The 17694-nt window shown below is 39.6% G+C and overlaps 1 protein-coding gene across 1 annotated transcript; it reads right to left on the minus strand.

Moving 5' to 3' along the window:
* Positions 1-3322: 3322 nt before the first annotated feature.
* kras (v-Ki-ras2 Kirsten rat sarcoma viral oncogene homolog) lies at positions 3323-13990 on the minus strand. The gene is made up of 5 exons (XM_029433432.1): positions 13725-13990; positions 11293-11410; positions 10769-10947; positions 9861-10020; positions 3323-5853 (listed from the first exon to the last, which is right to left on the minus strand). The coding sequence occupies exons 2-5, from the start codon at positions 11401-11403 to the stop codon at positions 5737-5739; spliced, it is 567 nt and encodes a 188-aa protein (XP_029289292.1). The 5' UTR covers positions 11404-11410; positions 13725-13990; the 3' UTR covers positions 3323-5736.
* Between the last annotated feature and the right edge of the window lie 3704 nt (positions 13991-17694).

The following is a 17694-nucleotide window of genomic DNA, read 5'->3' on the forward strand; positions in this document are numbered from 1 at the left end:
CTGACAGGAGCCCAGAGTGCCATGGATTGGTTTCTGGGGCATCTTTTCAGCGCTTTATCAGACCTGCAGGCTTCTCAGCGCTGTCCCCAGATTACAGTTTAGGGATGGGGCGCTTGACTGACAGGCCTTGGCCTCGGCAGTCCCTGGGGGGAAAGGGAGGGGGATTTGTGATGGCTGCACTGACTCGTACTTCTCTTACAATTTTCTCCAGGCTGGTTTCAGACTGTCAGGCTGAGAGAAAGCTCTCTCTGCATAATTCATTAGATCTCCTCTCTTTTTCACTCTTGGCTGCTATGTGGCAGACACCTTATCCCCATTGTTTAAGAAGAAAGAGTAATAGAACTTGTCACAATATGTTAACATAGTTTATTGTTAACAGCAACAGTTTAGAAACAACTTAACTTCCTTTAAAACAGGCTGTTCATCGTCTCCAGTGTAGAGTAATTATGAAGGGAGCACGATTTAGGTAGCTATTAAGACAAAACAACCAATAACACTTGTCACTTTTAATTTATAATTGGCTAACATCATAAAAAAAAAAGATTCCTTAGTGATTATCATAACTGAATGTAAATAAAGAACTGAACTAAACCAAAACAGGATACAGTTATACAGGTTGCCTCTGCACCAAGCATTGTTTTGCAGCCAATTATCCCAGTATTGCCTGCATATGACACATACACAGGCCTGTCCTTTTGAAGCTTGTATACTGTCTCTGGTCATGATCTAGCTGGCATTTATTTCTTGGAAATCTGCAAGGGAAAACATCTCATATTTGATGCTACATGACATTTCCTTCCCTAAACAAGCATATCCTCCACCACACAATCCTGCACGTTGAAGGCAGAGGACAATTTCTGTCACTGTGGCAGTAAAGAAGGGCTCGTAGACAGGGACTTTATATGAAACGGTGCCAATGCAGAGGCATGTTGACCTCTAAAACACCCAGCATGGATATGAGATGCCAAAAACAACTCCACCAATATGTTGACACCGGTGCTGTTTTTAGAAATGTTGTCTCGTAGTTGGTATGATTTCAAATGATACAAGGAGTGGAAAGTTTAAATGCAGACAGCTTTATTCTGAGGCTTGTTGATAATTATGAATTGTTCAGTTGATTGGATTAAATTGCGTAATGAAGCAAAGCGTTCAATATCAGCCTGCTCATAACTAAGCTCAGATCCCCCACAGATGTCCCTGCTGTGAACGCCCCTCAGAGTTAAAGCTCACAATCTAAGAAAAAACAAAAAGAAAGAAATATGTTAGTATTTAAAAGAAATATCACCTGATGAGGAAAAATAAAAAGGAAAGAGCAGCTCTGGGGCTCAAGTTAAAGGAGCAATAATACAGATTTCTACAGCACCATTATTGTACTCTTTCTGCTTCAAATCATTTGTGTACAACTTTCCAGCACTTTTATCATCATCTTGATCTGCTACAGGTATAAAACAATCATTGTACTGTTGTTGAAAACAAACACTGTGTAACTATTACAAGTAATTCCCAGTAAAGATTATCTTTATTGACCATGAATCTCGCTTCGCTTGACAGAAAGGTCATAATGTAACCACAGCAGTTTCATATTACAAAGGATAATACAGAAATTGGACAAAATAAATGCCCCAGAAAAAATACACACAGAAAATAGAAGCAAGAATATGCACGTCAAGTTTATAGCTTGAAAGTATTCTGATGTTACTTTGCAAAACTCTCTTGGCCTGTCATTCAAAGTTATGGATTATTTTTGCTGGCAGAATAAAACATTGCTGAATATACTGCTGAATTTGAGTAAATGAACCTGAGAAGTGTTGCTTGAAGAATTTCTAATCATGTCAGTCACTTTAAAACATATACGATCTTGTATGAAGCTAATTTGTTTAACTAGTTTGTCAACTGTCAATAATCCCAAAATAATACTTTATACTCTTATTAGACATATTTACCCTTTCATAGCAAGTTGGAGCAGTTTTAAACCTGCATTAGTCCTGGTTCAACAGCAGCAGGGTCATGATGCCAGGTCACATGACGCATATTGACCCATTCAGAACAGCAAATGCAGCTTTATCTCTGCTCACTGTATCAGTCTGTGCGTGTCTTGGAGTTGTTTGTTCATTGCCTTTTTAGCTGAAATAGCTTATATTAATCCTTTTTGCACTTTATGGCCAATCGGTGAGAACTAAATATTGAACTGATAAATCCAGTTAACAAGGTAAAGTACGGCTACAGTGAACCTGCGTCATGAACACATAACATTAACAATTCATCATGTTGAACCGGTGCTGCAAACACATTTCAAAGAACGACAAGGTAAGGAGCTTGGACATAATAATATAAAGCAGTGATGCATATAATTAAGGCTGCACAATTTCTGAGGAGCTTCACAACATAAATATTCCCTTAATACCAAGGGTAATTTGTGTACCTGCTAATAGGCTTTCATTTTGAAAGTAACCCCAGAGATCTAGTCTGATTTTGCATACAAACAAAAATGTGTTTTATTTATATGAAAGGGTGTTGTCCTATCTGTTCTGCTGCAGCATGGGGAAAAAGTACTGCCTCCTGAAGTTTAATGAGTCATCTTTACGACATATTGGTTAATCAGGCTTATCACTTTCATGGAATTTAAGCTCGTACAAATTTATAGTAATTAAACGATTTTAATACCTCTATAATTATTATTTTTTGTTTCCTCAGTCTGATGTTTTCTTCTTTTGTGAGAGACGAGAAGAGTAATTTGTTTTTCTAATAAGCTACAAAAAGTAACTTTGAATATTTCCTCTGGCCACTGGTACATACGTGACATTAAACAGTTTTGAAAAACTCAATTCATTTCCTGTAAACCTCAAATATAATCAACTAGACAATGCATGAAATGATTTATTCTCCCCAAAAAACTGACTGTGCATAGAATAGATGTATTAGAATATCGGTCTATGTGTTTCCCTTAAAAATGAGCATATTCAGTCCTGGTTTATTTTGGAAGACATTCAAGACTTTTAGAAGTTAATCCAGGCTCACTCTGTGGGCCGCTGGTAGAATAGTCCCCACGAGTCAAACCTGCCAACATGAGTGAACAGTGCCACCTGCTGGGAAACATTGATGTGATCGTCGGACATGGAGGTAGAAATAATGAAACACATAACTTCTTCTTTAAAATGTTTATAATACTGTACATTAGTGTCAATATAGTAATTGTTACCATGTCCTCCAGTAGTTTATAGAACAAACATACATGTGCAAAGAGCCAATTTAGGTCTGGGGGGGGGGGGGGGGGTAAATGTATAATCAAAAGACAATTTTAGAAAAGAAAGACAAAGTTAAGTTCCTCTTTACTTTGTTCTTTATTACACATTAAATAGGAGTGGTGAGATTCATGGCAAAAAATAGACTCATTTGAGATCAGATCACCACTCTACACTGTCCACAACAGGTGTGTTGTAAAGTGGTCATTCATTCACTTCCCTAGACCTGGATCCAGTCACACTCTCTAATCACATACACAGAGCGGAGTGAAACTCCATTAAAGCAACATTCATTTAGACACACCAACGAAATGAAGCACAATTTACAAAATATGCACCTTTCAGTATCACAACTATACAAAGGTTGTTAAAATATGATCCAGGTACAAATGATACATTTCAGAAATCAGCTGTTGGCACGCAATAAAGGGAAGAGGAACATTTCAGTAAAACTACTTTTCAAACAGTATTGTTAACAAGAGGGTTTCATCATTAAAATTGCAGTTAGTTATTATCTACTTCATGAAAAAAGGAGGTAATAATAAACTGGGTCAAAATTCATTAATCTTGAAACATGTATCATGTCTGGATTTTCTGTGTCAACAACGTTGCATTTTGTGCATTTCGTGAGCACACAACCACACACACACGCACACACACACACACACACACACACACACACACAGGACAAAGTAAATGTTGTCTTGGCTCTTTCTACCGTCTAAATGTAGCACCTAATGGCAACATAAAGGCAAATAAAAATCCTCAGGCGAACAGCTTGTTAATGTGAGGAAATTAAGGGTTGACCTGGGAAAGAAACTAGGACTTGGTTGCTTTTTTGTTTTGTTTTTTATAAATTCAGACGATTTCTCTAAAAACCAATGTCGTGGCAATTATTGCCTCATTTACAAACATCAGTTCCAGTTACACCACCACAACACACAAGCTTTGTGAGAGATAATGACAAATTACTCTGCTGGACAATCATTTCTGTTGAAAGGCAGCCTGCCAAACAATTTAAACACTTTAAGAAATGAATCCAAAAACTATTTCAAAAGCCTTGCAAAAAAGGAAGAATCTGAAAATCAATTTGGACAACATTTTGAACAACCTCTGTGACTCTCCACCAAGAGAAATATTCCTGAAAGCTGTTTGAGAGATTCATTCTGCTTTCTAGCGAACGAGTCAACAGCTTAGGAAAATATGCAAGGCATGACACATCTATGGCCAGCTACTGTAAAATCACAAATCCTCAAATTTAAAACCTAACAAACATTGAATAATGAGCTCAGCTGGTCCTCATGCCGTTTATATAAGACACCTCGATCAGGAGGATGTTGAGGAGAACTAACTTTTTTGTAACAAATAGCAATGAAATGATTATTCTTGATAAATTACAAAATAAAACATCCTGCCGTAAAGCCTTAGAGTAAAGAAATAAAGCAGGAAATATGTGACCAGTAAGGTCAAACAAGCCGTTAAATATTAGCTTGTGACGAGGCATGAATCCCTGCAAAAGAAAATTAGTCTGGCCGACACAAAACCTGGCTGCTAGTCCCGTTTTGTAATCCCAAAACAGGTTGGATCTCTGAATTTGTCATTAATCATTAATGGCTGATTTAATGCTCACAAAAAGCAAGTAAATGAGTACTTTATATAAATCTGCAAAACAAGACCGTATGATGTCCACTTGTTTCAGAGTTCCTCATCGCTGGCTATGTTTAATGTATAAAGAGGCAGTTTGCAATACCCATGTCGTCTAGGACATAACGCATGCAAAAAAAAAGATAAGAAAAAAAACATCTCATGTAGGCAAGAAATCACTCCCCACACAGTACAAAGCATTGACAAATTGCAAATTAATTAATAGCCAATTAGGGTGTTAAACATTCGGAGAAGAGTAGGAGGTTGCATGCATACTTATATCAGTGACATAACTAAGTCATACCTAGGAGGTAATTAAAGATGGGGAAGTTACAGTGGCTGGGACATTTGGATCTCATCTGGCTGAATGTTGGTCTTTTCTTCAAATCTGTTTCGTCTACAATAACCAGGAAGAAAATTAATTCTTTGGCATCCCAAACTTAAAAAGAGCATTACAAAACGTTTGAAGGTCATGCCCTTTTAAGCAAAGCGGGGGGGGAGGACAACTTTAAGTTGGTAAAGAATAATTTGTCAAACATGACTTGTGATGTAATTAGCTCACAGCTCTGCAGGTATATAAAAAAAATATCCAAATCAACATCATCATCCTATAAAATCAAACAGGCTGTTGGACCAACACATGTGGGCAACTGGCACTAAACTGAAAATAAAGCTTATTGGTGTCCAAGTAGCAAACAATAGAAAGGCAGGAGAAAAAAGGGTCAGGTTTAGTATTCAGAATGATGGGTATTGAGAAAGAGGCTAATAATTTAGTGTAATGTACAAAATGTATTACTTTAACTGTTCAACATAGTTCTTTTTTTTGTCTGTCTTGAAAAGGGGCAATTATTCACATAAGTGTACACTTTGTCTTGGACTTCTTTTTCTTCTTTTTGCCCTCCTTGCTCATCTTCTCCTTATGCTTCCGGATTTCTCGCACTAATGTGTAAAAGGCATCATCAACACCCTGGAAAAAATAAATAAAAACAATGAGTTATTAGAGTGACAGGACAGGTATTACCAATAAAAAATGAATTAAATAAAAACAAATATTAAAAAGAGCTGGAGACTATTTAAAAGGATTAACAGTGTTTTTTTGATTTGGGTGATATTGTAAAAGCTGCTGAATTTAAAAGGGTTATTCCACTCCAGAATAATTGGGACAGAATAAACGCCAATCAACACTTGATCTTTAATGTCAAACTGATGTGTAGCCTTGACATGTTCCACTGCCAAAGAAACTAAAGGATTTTTCCAAACTTTCTGTGGCAGTTTTAATTTTATTTGTTCCCCAAATTCAAAACCAGAAATCATACTTCAAATCTAAGAAAATATTATCTTGCATAATGTCAAATTCCATTTTACATCAGTTTGAACAAAATTTCTATCAAGTGTAGATCAGCGTGACACACACAGTGCAGGTAAATCTCTCAATCCATTTCGGCATTTCAGGCTGAGACACAGTACCGATTAAGTAGCGATCAAACATAACTAGTGTCATGTACTCCAGAGTAAACGTCAGCAGTGTTCCCACTGACAACAGACAGTAGCTGCAGTTACATGAGCCAGTTTCCTTCTCTCTGAATCAATCCAATTTACAACTCCCACCACGTGTTTAAATGACTAAATAAAACAGAACAAGTTGTCCCGTTTACATTTGTCCATGTGCAGTCTGCCAAGCACCCGCAAACTATTTAAATACAAATGCATTTAAAAAGATGACCCTGCATCTAGTGCTTGTCACGTCCACTAGTTACTGGTGTACGTTTGTACTGAAGAAAGAATTATATAGAAATATTCTTCTAGCAGATGTGTTGAACAGAAGGAGAGCCTTCTGTTTTATCGCCATCAAACAAAAAATAATTCAAAGAGTGTTCCCCTGAGAAAGAGGCAACTCTGGGGAAACGGTAGAAAACTCATAAGGAACATTTGTTTTGTTTAAAAGAGAGCGGCACAACTTTGCTTTTAGTCAAGACAATTTATTCTGACAGGTGTTAAAATTAAGGTTTTTATATTATTGCTGAGCTATTATTCTGATTGTTAGGGAATAAAAGGCTCCATGTAAATGCAGCCAGTGTCTGATGATTTCACACTGAGGCAAGTGTGTGAGACGAGAACAGTTTGTACAGTGCAATAACTGTGATGTGACTCTGCAAGGAGCTGCAGAGTAAAGAGCCTGAGGTCAATTCAGGTTGTGACAAATTCAGCAGGAAAGGAAAGAAGAAAAAAAAAAAAAAGACTAAAAAAGGGATTCGTGACCGCAAGAAAAACTCACACCCACAAACACACACACAAATTTTGTTCACAACATATCTGCCAGTTTCTTGGACCACATCCTCATTGGAAACATTTCAGCACCTGATTCGGTCCCAGATTCGCCATAATCTCCTTTAATCACACACACGTTGGCTCAGCAGCCCCATAGCACTTTCTCATGTTGATTACAGCAGATTGGGATGCTTTCACACTGGTTGTTTAGTCCGAATCCAGGAACATTATTATTGGATATTTAATAAGAACTTTTTCTGAACACGAGTGCAGACAAAGTCAACCTCAGGGGGGGGGGGGGAGGGGTCTGATCGGCTTTAGGACAACTGTAGTATGGCTCATGTTCAGTCAAAAAACACCTCACTGGTGTAAGCGCAGAGGATAACCCTGAAGCGATGCCATGTTAGAGTTTTACCTCCAGTAGTGTAGTAGCCGTTTAAATACCTTTTCAGCCCGTTCAGATTGTTGCATTACTTCAAATAGTGCTCATGTGACGCTGCCTGCTTAATCAACAGTCTCCATATTTCTTGCACACATCTAAATGTGCACCGACATCATTTCCTTGTGGAAACTAGGGTCAATGTCTGCACCTTGATGAGGAAAGAATTGCGCAATGTACGCCCGGATCGGAACAAAAGTAGAAAGTGTGACGGCAGAGCAGCACGGTTAGCAGAAGGGGAGGGGGGGTATTAGACTTCAGTAAACAAACCCAGTGTGAAAACGGCCTTAGAAATAATAATAATAATAATAATAATAATAATAATAAGCCATGATACACAGAGACACTGAAGATGGAAGAAATCATGTGTTTCAGCCTCCTGTTAGCGCTCCACCACAGCCCCAGTAGAAACCAGCAGGTTAGCTTTGAGAACCTTGAAGCACCAGCTCTCACTGCATCTCATCTCCCATTGCCTTCTCCAAAATCCCCACCAACACACACACACACACATCCAAAACACACAGAGCTGGTGGGCGCGCGGCTGCATACACTTACCCCTTTCACATCACAACACACTTTTTAAGCTTGACACAGCGCGGAGTCTTTTCTTCCTTGCTGAGCTTATTGAGCCGGTACAGCCTGATCTCCCGTACCAGAGTGTAAAAGGCATCTTCCACTCTCTGTAGTATGAGACACAACTTCCCTCAATGTTGAGGAATACAGGAGGACATACTGTATGGGTGCATGTATTACAGCTTACAGATACAAAAAGGAGCAAAGCGGATGTATTGAGGTGGGTCTATCTGCAACATCTGGCCTGCCTAATCTACATAAACTGATACTCCACCCAAACTTGTGAATGCAGAACACTCTCCTCCTCCTCCTCCTCCTCCTCCTCATGCTTGAAAAGGTTATGTTTCCTTCCTCTCAATGAAGAGTGGCTGTGGCTGGCTACATAGAATTCCAATGTTTATCTTTGTGCCAACATGCAGCTAAATACACTTTTCTGTCATGCTTTTGCCTTCTTTGAAGCAATGCCAGAAGCAGTGTATTGAGCTGTATTTTGGCAAAACGAGAATTGTTTGGAACATACTGAACCACACACACACACACACGAGTGGGTTGAGAATGTTTAATTTTAATCCTTAAAGTCTTATCATTGGAATCCATTCAAACTGAACAAAAAAAAACCTAACTTTAAATATACTTTAAAAAACAGCCACCTTTTTAGCCTCCAGTGGGTGAGTGACTCTAAAGAGGATTAGGGTGGAGTATCACTTTAACTGTTTAACCTAATATAAAAAAGGAGAAGCGCATGCATGAGGAGCATATTTTGATTGTGCATTTTACTGTAAGTGGGAGATTTCCAGAGAAGTAAGATGAAATCACTGCAATTTGGCAAACACCAGGTGGCTTTGAATGCAAGAGACAGTTGCTGATCCAACAGCAGCAGCACCATGTGGACAGTGAATTATTGGTACACTCATGTAGGACTAGATGAACAGCGCTGTAAGAAATTAATCATTGTGTCATTAGTTTCCCCGCACCAGAAGGAGCCGTGATTCACCCCAGGGCAGAGAGACCAGGAAAGGATGCGTTTACAGATCACTGTCAGCGAGTCAGCCACCTAAGGCCATGCTCACAACACACACACCATTTGATGTGACTACGCCACGGCAAATCTTCCAACACCCAGTCACAGTAACCAGAATCATTAACCCCCCCTGAGTAATTACCGACAGTTCGTCCTTTCATGCAGACTCCTTGACACGCATTTACTGATTTGCTGATTTATAATGCAGGATCCTCTGCAGATGGCCCTAATGATGATATCATTTTATATATCCATGACAAAGTAGCATGCAATGATTACATTATCACCCATAAATAAAGAATTAAATTAACCAAAGAGGATTTAACGATGCGCAGCACAATGCCCGAGACATTTCCAAGCAACATTATAAAAAAAGACCATTAGATGTGACACAAATCAACAGCACCACATGACTCAACACTTTAACTTTTCCTATGATCCAAGAAGCAACATTATCAAGCCTGTGCAAGGACACTTGTCAAAATTACTATGGAGCTTAATTTTTCTGGAACAAAAATGTATAGGACTTCTGAGTCCATCAAGCCAATACCCCTGAGGCCACATGCAACTTCTCAGCATTCAACATGCTCTATAGACCTGCAGTTTAAAGGCAGAATGAAAAGTTAAACTGTTTGAGTCTTGAGGGCGTGGCCGTCTCCAGCTGGACTCTCACCTGTCTGGTTTTGGCAGAGGTCTCGATAAAGGGAATGCCGTAACTGCGTGCTAAGTCCTGAGCCTGCTTGGTGTCCACTGTCCGGGACGGGAGGTCACACTTGTTCCCCACCAACACCATCGGGACGTCCTCGGAGTCCTTCACCCGCTTAATCTGTTCTCTGGACATTGACAGAAATTTCATTTATTTTTAAAACAACTGAGGAAACACTTGCATGCATCTGCTCAGAGTGACAATAACGTCATAATCAGAGTAAAAATACAGTCATGCTTTATTGCTCAATGCTGCAACCTATTGTTACGAAATGTAATTATGCATATACTGCAACCACCACAGTACATGTCTGTAAATAAAAAAATCTGAATTTGTGTATTTTACTACAAAATAGATCATATAATAAAGTATGTAACTGATGTTGTGACCTACAATTCATCATTAAGATAACGCTGACCCCATCAAATGATATGGGGCTGCAGAAAATGACATTTAAATTATCACTCAGTTCCACAGAACTTTGATTTTTCCACAAACTGTACTCGTCAAAAACTCACCGTCACATGTTAAAAGGTTATCAGTCTCAAACACGGTGCAGAGAGGTGACTTGGGAAGGGACGTAACAATCAAACCATTACAGACAAAATCTTTTTCAAATGTCACTTTAGTGAATACATTTGTTGAGCCGCTTTTCCTTTATTAGTTAATGAACAAGAAATGAAGGGTTAGAGAGAAGGGGAATGACATGCAACAAAGGTTCCTGACCGGACACGAACCAGGAACATTGCAATTACATGGTCAGCACCTTACACCCCGAGGCTACTAGGACGCCCTGAAATATTATCCCTTTTAACTAACTGTGATTGAAACACGGCCTTCACACCGTGGCCAAAGAGCGCCGTCTCTTAGCTCACCTATAGTGGTGAATGTCCTCAAAAGACTTGGTGTTGTTGATGGCAAAGACACAGAGGAAGCCCTCCCCTGTCCTCATGTACTGATCCCTCATGGCGCTGTACTCCTCCTGACCTGCAGTGTCCAGGATGTCCAGCAGACACGTCTCTCCGTCGATCACTACCTGCTTTCTGTAGGAGTCCTGGAGGTGGAAGAGGTCAGAGAGCAAATCAGAATTCTGGGATTAAGTGGGCCGAATGTCCAAATATCCCCTTAATAAAATAAGAGATGGTTTTGGATGACATCAGAATTATCTTTATATTTAAAGGTTATGATGTTTAAGAATATAATGTATAATAGAAACGGGCAGGCAGACATGCATGGAAAGTTATTAAAAACCAGTTTGGTGTTTTTTTTAAGACTTAAACCAGAAGAACCTGCTGCAGCTTTTCTTTTTAAGCCGATATACTAAAATAAACACAGAAACATGGACCGTCATGAATTGAGTGCAAATGCATTCACACATACATGTACACAGTTTCTTTACCTCAATGGTGGGGTCATATTCATCCACAAAGTGATTCTGGATGAGCTGAATAGTAAGTGCGCTCTTGCCAACACCACCAGCTCCCACGACTACCAGCTTATATTCTGTCATGATTCACCTGCAGGACCAAAAAAAACAAAACACTGCACATTATACTCATATTTCTACAGGCGGACAGTCATCTGGCACCATATAAAGTCATCTGGGGCACCGTCAAAGCCATAAAAGGAAAAGTGTATTAGTGCATTTCTCAGATGAATAAACCTGTGTGCACTTAAGGTTATATTCTGTTGTGGATAGTTACAACTCTTTTCCCAGCACTGAATTGTCATTAAAACTATCATGTCAAAAAGCTCCATTTGCTACTGTTCATGTCTGACAAGCTGCCAGTTTGCTGGGAAATCTGCATCCTCAGGTTTGGCAGACATTTGATGCATCACATCCAGTGAGTAATTTATACTGCCTTAGGTAAAAAATAAAAAATTGAAATTAACTATCCTTTTAATAATACTGCTGAAAATTAGATTCCATACCATCATGTTTATTTTGCTTTTCAATTATATATTAAAAAAAGAAGCCCATTTTGGTATTCAACAAGAAGCTTGCAGAAGAAAATACAATCAACACAAACAAAATATGGTGGTTCACCACAAGAGATTATGTTCAAATTATGAAATATAAACACTGAAAAGTACATCAAATGTTGACAAACTCCTATTTTAAAACTAATAAGCTAAATGAAAAAAAAGTTTCTAAGACACAAAAAAAGCTTCATATCAAAAATACTGAATAAGTGAAATACAGATAGATATCCTCCCTGCATGTGTAATCAAGAAACACTTTCAGTGGAGTTTTAAGAGTAGCAGCCACACAACAGCTACTAACCCCAGGCAAAAATCTATGACATTAAGGCTCCAAAATTGACAAGCAACTGGGAGGCTCTCTGCTGTCTGACTGCTTTGTGGAGCAGCACCCATCAATAGTGGCGGCTGGCCTTTTCAGAAGTTACAGTACATACTGCTCACAGCCTGCAGTCAGGGAGGAGTGCCACTGAATATCATTGCCTTTTCTAGACAAACAAAAACGAGAATGTTGTTTGATAGGTATTTGGCCTACAAAAGGGTATACTTTTATAATTAGTTATGTGTTGAAACACTAAACAATGCTCCACTGTATGTTATATATTACACCCATCACTGTCTATGATGTACACACATTACAGGCGGTTCTGTCCATTTGAAACGGTCTTATCTTTACCTAAACAGGTAAGACTACTGACACCGTCACAGACCATTTCAGCAACACTAGAAAGTTGTCTTCCACCTGCTTGCCATGCCTGTAAAAAATAAATACTAACACTTTCATCTCATTAGGTAGTGAAAGTGCCTTTACATAACTGAATATGGTTTATGAGCAGTTAACTGTGAGGTCTTTACAGCAACAATATACATCTTATGTATGGTTCAATAATAAGTAAACTCAGTTTCCTCACCCTCATTTGGGTTGTAGTAGAGTTAAAACATTGACAGTGTAGCTTGTAGTATGTTGCCTTAAATTGTGGTAAAAGGTATGATGCTGTGGGATTTAAATGGAAAAGTTATTTCCTGAAAATATGACTCATTGTCGTCGTTTGCCTCATTTTGACACCATATGGATGGCATTGTGTATCTATCTTTTTATTTATCACATCACTGACAAGATTATTCCCAATGAATAACTATTTTTCAAACTATATAACATCAGGAGAATCAACAACATGGTGCGGACGTATGGAGAAATGGACCACTGACTAGCAGCTATACAACTGAATAGTGAGCTACTCTGTTAGTTTGTCACCTATGTGAATTAGCCGAGGTTTAAACCGGCCTTTCAATGAAAGCCCCTGTGCTGTGTTCAAGCATGCAACAACACATACAGCAGGCTTAAAAGTCGAAAGGAATTTGATTTAACTCCACTTCTGTGCCCGCAGGGTTGCCAGATTTGTTGTGTGAAAACCTCTGAGCACTGTTTAAAATACAGGCTGCTGTGCTGTTAGCTAGCTTAGCATTGGGGCTCGCCCACAGCCTCCACAAGTAAGCTAACTAGCCACTATAAGCTAACCAAATGTGATTTACAAATAGCAATTACTTAATGCAACATTGTCTGCACCGTGTGCCCGGACAAAGTCGGTATCATTCATTCAAAAGGGGAATGGTGCAGATTGTGAAGCCGCCATTGACAGGCTAGCCCAAAGGTCTGCATTGCAGGGCCAGACGTTAGGTTAACAATTGGGCGTAGTTTGCACTACCAACGAAAATGAATATTTCCACTATAATGCCATTGTTCAGTGGTTACATATTGGACACACTGGCGTATCAACTAATTTAGTAATTACAATGTTGCAACAAACCCTTAAGTGACACACATGTATTAATTGTATCCATTTATTTTACCTTTTAGCGAGTGGAGTTCCGCGTCCGAAGTAGCGACCAAACAAGTCAAGCTGATAATCCTCTCGTTTCACACGATCTCTGCATTTCCTATTTCACACCAACACGCCCGCATTTAAGTCGTTCTACCTCGTATAAGAAGCAAGCGGTAACATGCAAAAAAGTGGGCAAATTAATCGATTGAACTTTCCATTTGATCCAGCGTCCGGCCTAGCTGCTCAGGTTGGCCTCCTTTAAGCGAATATGGGCGGATACCGGGGCGCACTTTACCCAGAAAGCATAGCTGGGGATTTCAACCGGTTTGGGGCATATTACTCGACTCTTCTGTGTCGCAATGTGGGCAACAATACGCTTTCTTTTGTCCTCTGTGAACATACTATTGGTGTTTTATACAGGGATTATTTAAAACTGTAGATGTATATAAACCCTGATTGTCTTTGTAATGTACAAGGTGTGTAGTGTGCGTGCAAATGTTACTTTTTTTATTATGATAAAATATCATTGGAAGTAGTTAACATTTATGCTTTAGTGATCATAAACAAAACTGTAACTATATAGATCACATGGTGTCTGTTTCAGGACGTCTCGTTTCAGTATCGTGATCCCTTGCTGCTGCCTGCTGCAGAGTCAACAAAGCCTAGGGGGCGACTCCACTATATATAGGCTCTAAATATAACTGAATTGTGCTGGAGAGACGTCATTCCCAGGCAAGGAAATGATTTGGCAATCCCTTGTCAGTTTTCCAAAGTGTTCACTAGGCTGCCTCATGCGCACTTTATGCGCATAAAGACTTGCAGGTTCATAACAAAACACAAAGCCAAAACAAAAATTCCCCCTGAGTAAGGACGAAGAGGACAAAGCATAAATGAATACACATTTTACCAACTTGATAAATACATTGTTATTTCACTACGAGGCTCCATTCGAGGGAATGCCTCTTTCAAAAGACGCAGTAACCCTATGATTAATATAACATAGACACTATCTATTTAATCTAATAGCCTGTTGTGGTTATACAAGACATGCAAGGGGCTTAAAAGATCATACAATACGAAAAGATGATAAACTGTTTTTACCCATGTTTTTTACTTCATACAGCAGACACACTAGAGGTCACTATTGACTTTGTGTCTGGCAGTTCTCCAAGCCTCTGTGATTTAAAAAAGAAATGAATGCATGTTCATGTGCCATCATAGTAAATTTAACTTATTTCTTCCCAAATAAATAACACGTTATGTAATTAATGGCATCTAAAGAAAAAAATATAAGGTTATATATTATTATTTTAGGAAAGTTAAAGTTAATTTGCATACTGTGTAAAAGGATAGTAGACAGAGTACATCAGGAAAATCTGTGCATGTCTCCTTCAAAATGATTGACAGTGTGCCCCTACCCCCTGATAGTGTGTGATTCTTTAAATTAGGACCCATGGCAAACATTTTTTTATTGTATGTTATCGATTAAAACGGCATTGGCTGCATTTGGGTGCTTTTGACTGGGGTCACTGGCAACAGTCTTTACCCTGCTCCTTGAATTGGTATTTTAAAAATTAATTATTAAAACAGAAACCGAAAAACAATGGTATGAAGTCATTAGGAACAGGTTGACTGACAAAGTCATGAACAATTAGAATGATAGATTAAAGCACATGTGAGACATGACAAAATGTATTCCTCTGGGGTCTGCAGGGACCCCAGTTGGTAGGATGAGGGTTAATGAGCAACCATTGTGTGCAGCGATGAGTGATTATTGGACCATTTTTGAGACGGTAATTGTACATTAATATTCCCATTTCTTGAGAAGGAACCAGCTTCTTTTATCTGCATCTCAAAGAAATGTATTGTGCATTTTCCCCACTGCATTCGGTTATAGTTACATGCAAAACAAAAACAAAAAATAAATAGAAAATAGTATATGAAGCATTGTGAGAGATTAAACTGCACGACAGGATGCAAACATATGTAAAATAGAATGTACCATAAGTGTGTTTCACTTAAAGCTCCATATTTCACTCATTCATTCTTATCGGAAATATTCTTCTCAAAGTCTGGCAAAACAAGAACAAAGTCCTTTCTATAACCACATTACATAGGTCATTAATGAGCTATAATTATATCCATATGGACATACATATGTATATCACAAACATACTGTCCTCAGATAATAAATACAATTATTCTGTTGGGTTAAATATTTATATTTAAAACTCAATCAAGAACTAATCTGAATCTAAGTTTCCTAAATAAAATGCATTGTGAAGCCAATTTCTTTTGGAGAGAATAATTGCTACAAGCCATTACAAAGTAGCAAAACACAACATGAAATGCGAAAAAAGCTCACATGAAGAGTGAGACTAAATAAAAACTAAATATGCTCTCCCTGTCTTATTTATATTTTCGTTTTTAAATATATTAGTGTTCTCAACCTAATTATTTGAATTATTGAAGAGATCCTATTTATTTTATTTTTCCAATGTTGTCCAATTGTTTTTTCTCATTTTGTGAGGTTATATTTTAACTTCATTATATTGTTGTGTTTGTTATTTGTATTATTAAAAACTTATTTTAAGTTATAGATTGCAAAATTGAATTTAGTGTAAAGATAATCTGAGACTTGTTTCCCAAGTGTTGGGCCTCTTCCTTCTGTAGGCTTACCTGTGGATACAAAACACACAAAAACTCCAATGTACTTTAATACATGAAAATAATTCATTTAACAAAAGTATAATGTCAACATTGCGTGGAAGTCTGGGACAGTGCCCAGGGGGTGGCAGACCGGGGTGGTGGTTCCCCTATTCAAAAAGGGGGACCAGAGAGTGTGTACCAACTACAGGGGTATCACACTTCTCAGCCTCCCGGGTAAAGTCTACTCCAAGGTGCTGGAAAGGAGGGTTCGGCCAAGAGTCGAACCTCCCATTGAAGAGGGACAATGCGGATTCCGTCCTGGTTGTGGAACAACAGACCAACTCTTCACTCTCGCAAGGATCCTGGAGGAGGCCTGGGAGTACCTGAGTACCAACCGGTCTACATGTGTTTTGTGGATCTGGAGAAGGCGTATGACCGGGTCCCCCGTGTGATACTGTGGGAGGTGCTGCGGGAGTATTGGGTGAGTGGGTCACTGCGCTTTATCACCAATCCTGTTTGTGATTCTCATGGACAGGCGTAGTCGTGGAGGAGAGGGGTTGCAGTTCGGTGACCTGAGGATTTCATCCCTGCTCTTTGCAGATGATTTGATCCTGATGGCATCATCGGTCTGTGACCTTCAGCAGTCACTGGATCGGTTCGCAGCCGAGTGTGAAGCGGTTGGGATGAGGATCAGCACCTCGAAATCTGAGGCCATGGCTCTCAGCAGGAAACCAGTGGATTGCCTACTCCGGGTAGGGAATGAGCCCTTACCCCAAGTGAAGGAGTTCAAGTACCTCAGGGTTTTGTTCGCGAATGAGGGGACGACGGAGCGAGAGATTGGCCAGAGAATCGGAGCAGCGGGGGCAGTACTGCAGTCGCTTTACCGGACCGTTGTGATGAAAAGAGAGCTGAGCCAAAAGGCCAAGCTCTTGATCTACCGGTCGATCTTCGTTCCTACCCTCACCTATGGTCATGAAGGCGGGGTCATGACCGAAAGAACGAGATCGCGGGTACAAGCGGCAAGGGTTTCTCAGGCGGGTGGCTGGCGTCTCCCTTAGAGATAGGGTGAGAAGCTCAGCCATCCGTGAGAGACTCGGAGTAGAGCCACATCTAGTAAGGATCCCACCTGGGCGCCTCCCTAGGTAGGTGTTCCAGGCACGTCCAGCTGGGAGGAGACCCCGGGGAAGACCCAGGACTCGGTGGAGAGATTATATCTCCTCTCTGGCCTGGGAACGCCTCAGGATCCCCCAGTCGGAGCTGGAGGATGTGGCCCGGAGAAGGGAAATTTGGGGTTCCTTACTGGAGCTGCTGCCCCCGCGACCCGACCCCGGATAAGCGATAGACGATGG

Source organism: Cottoperca gobio, chromosome 6, assembly GCF_900634415.1.
Source record: "Cottoperca gobio chromosome 6, fCotGob3.1, whole genome shotgun sequence".
Classification (NCBI taxonomy): Eukaryota; Metazoa; Chordata; class Actinopteri; order Perciformes; family Bovichtidae; genus Cottoperca; species Cottoperca gobio.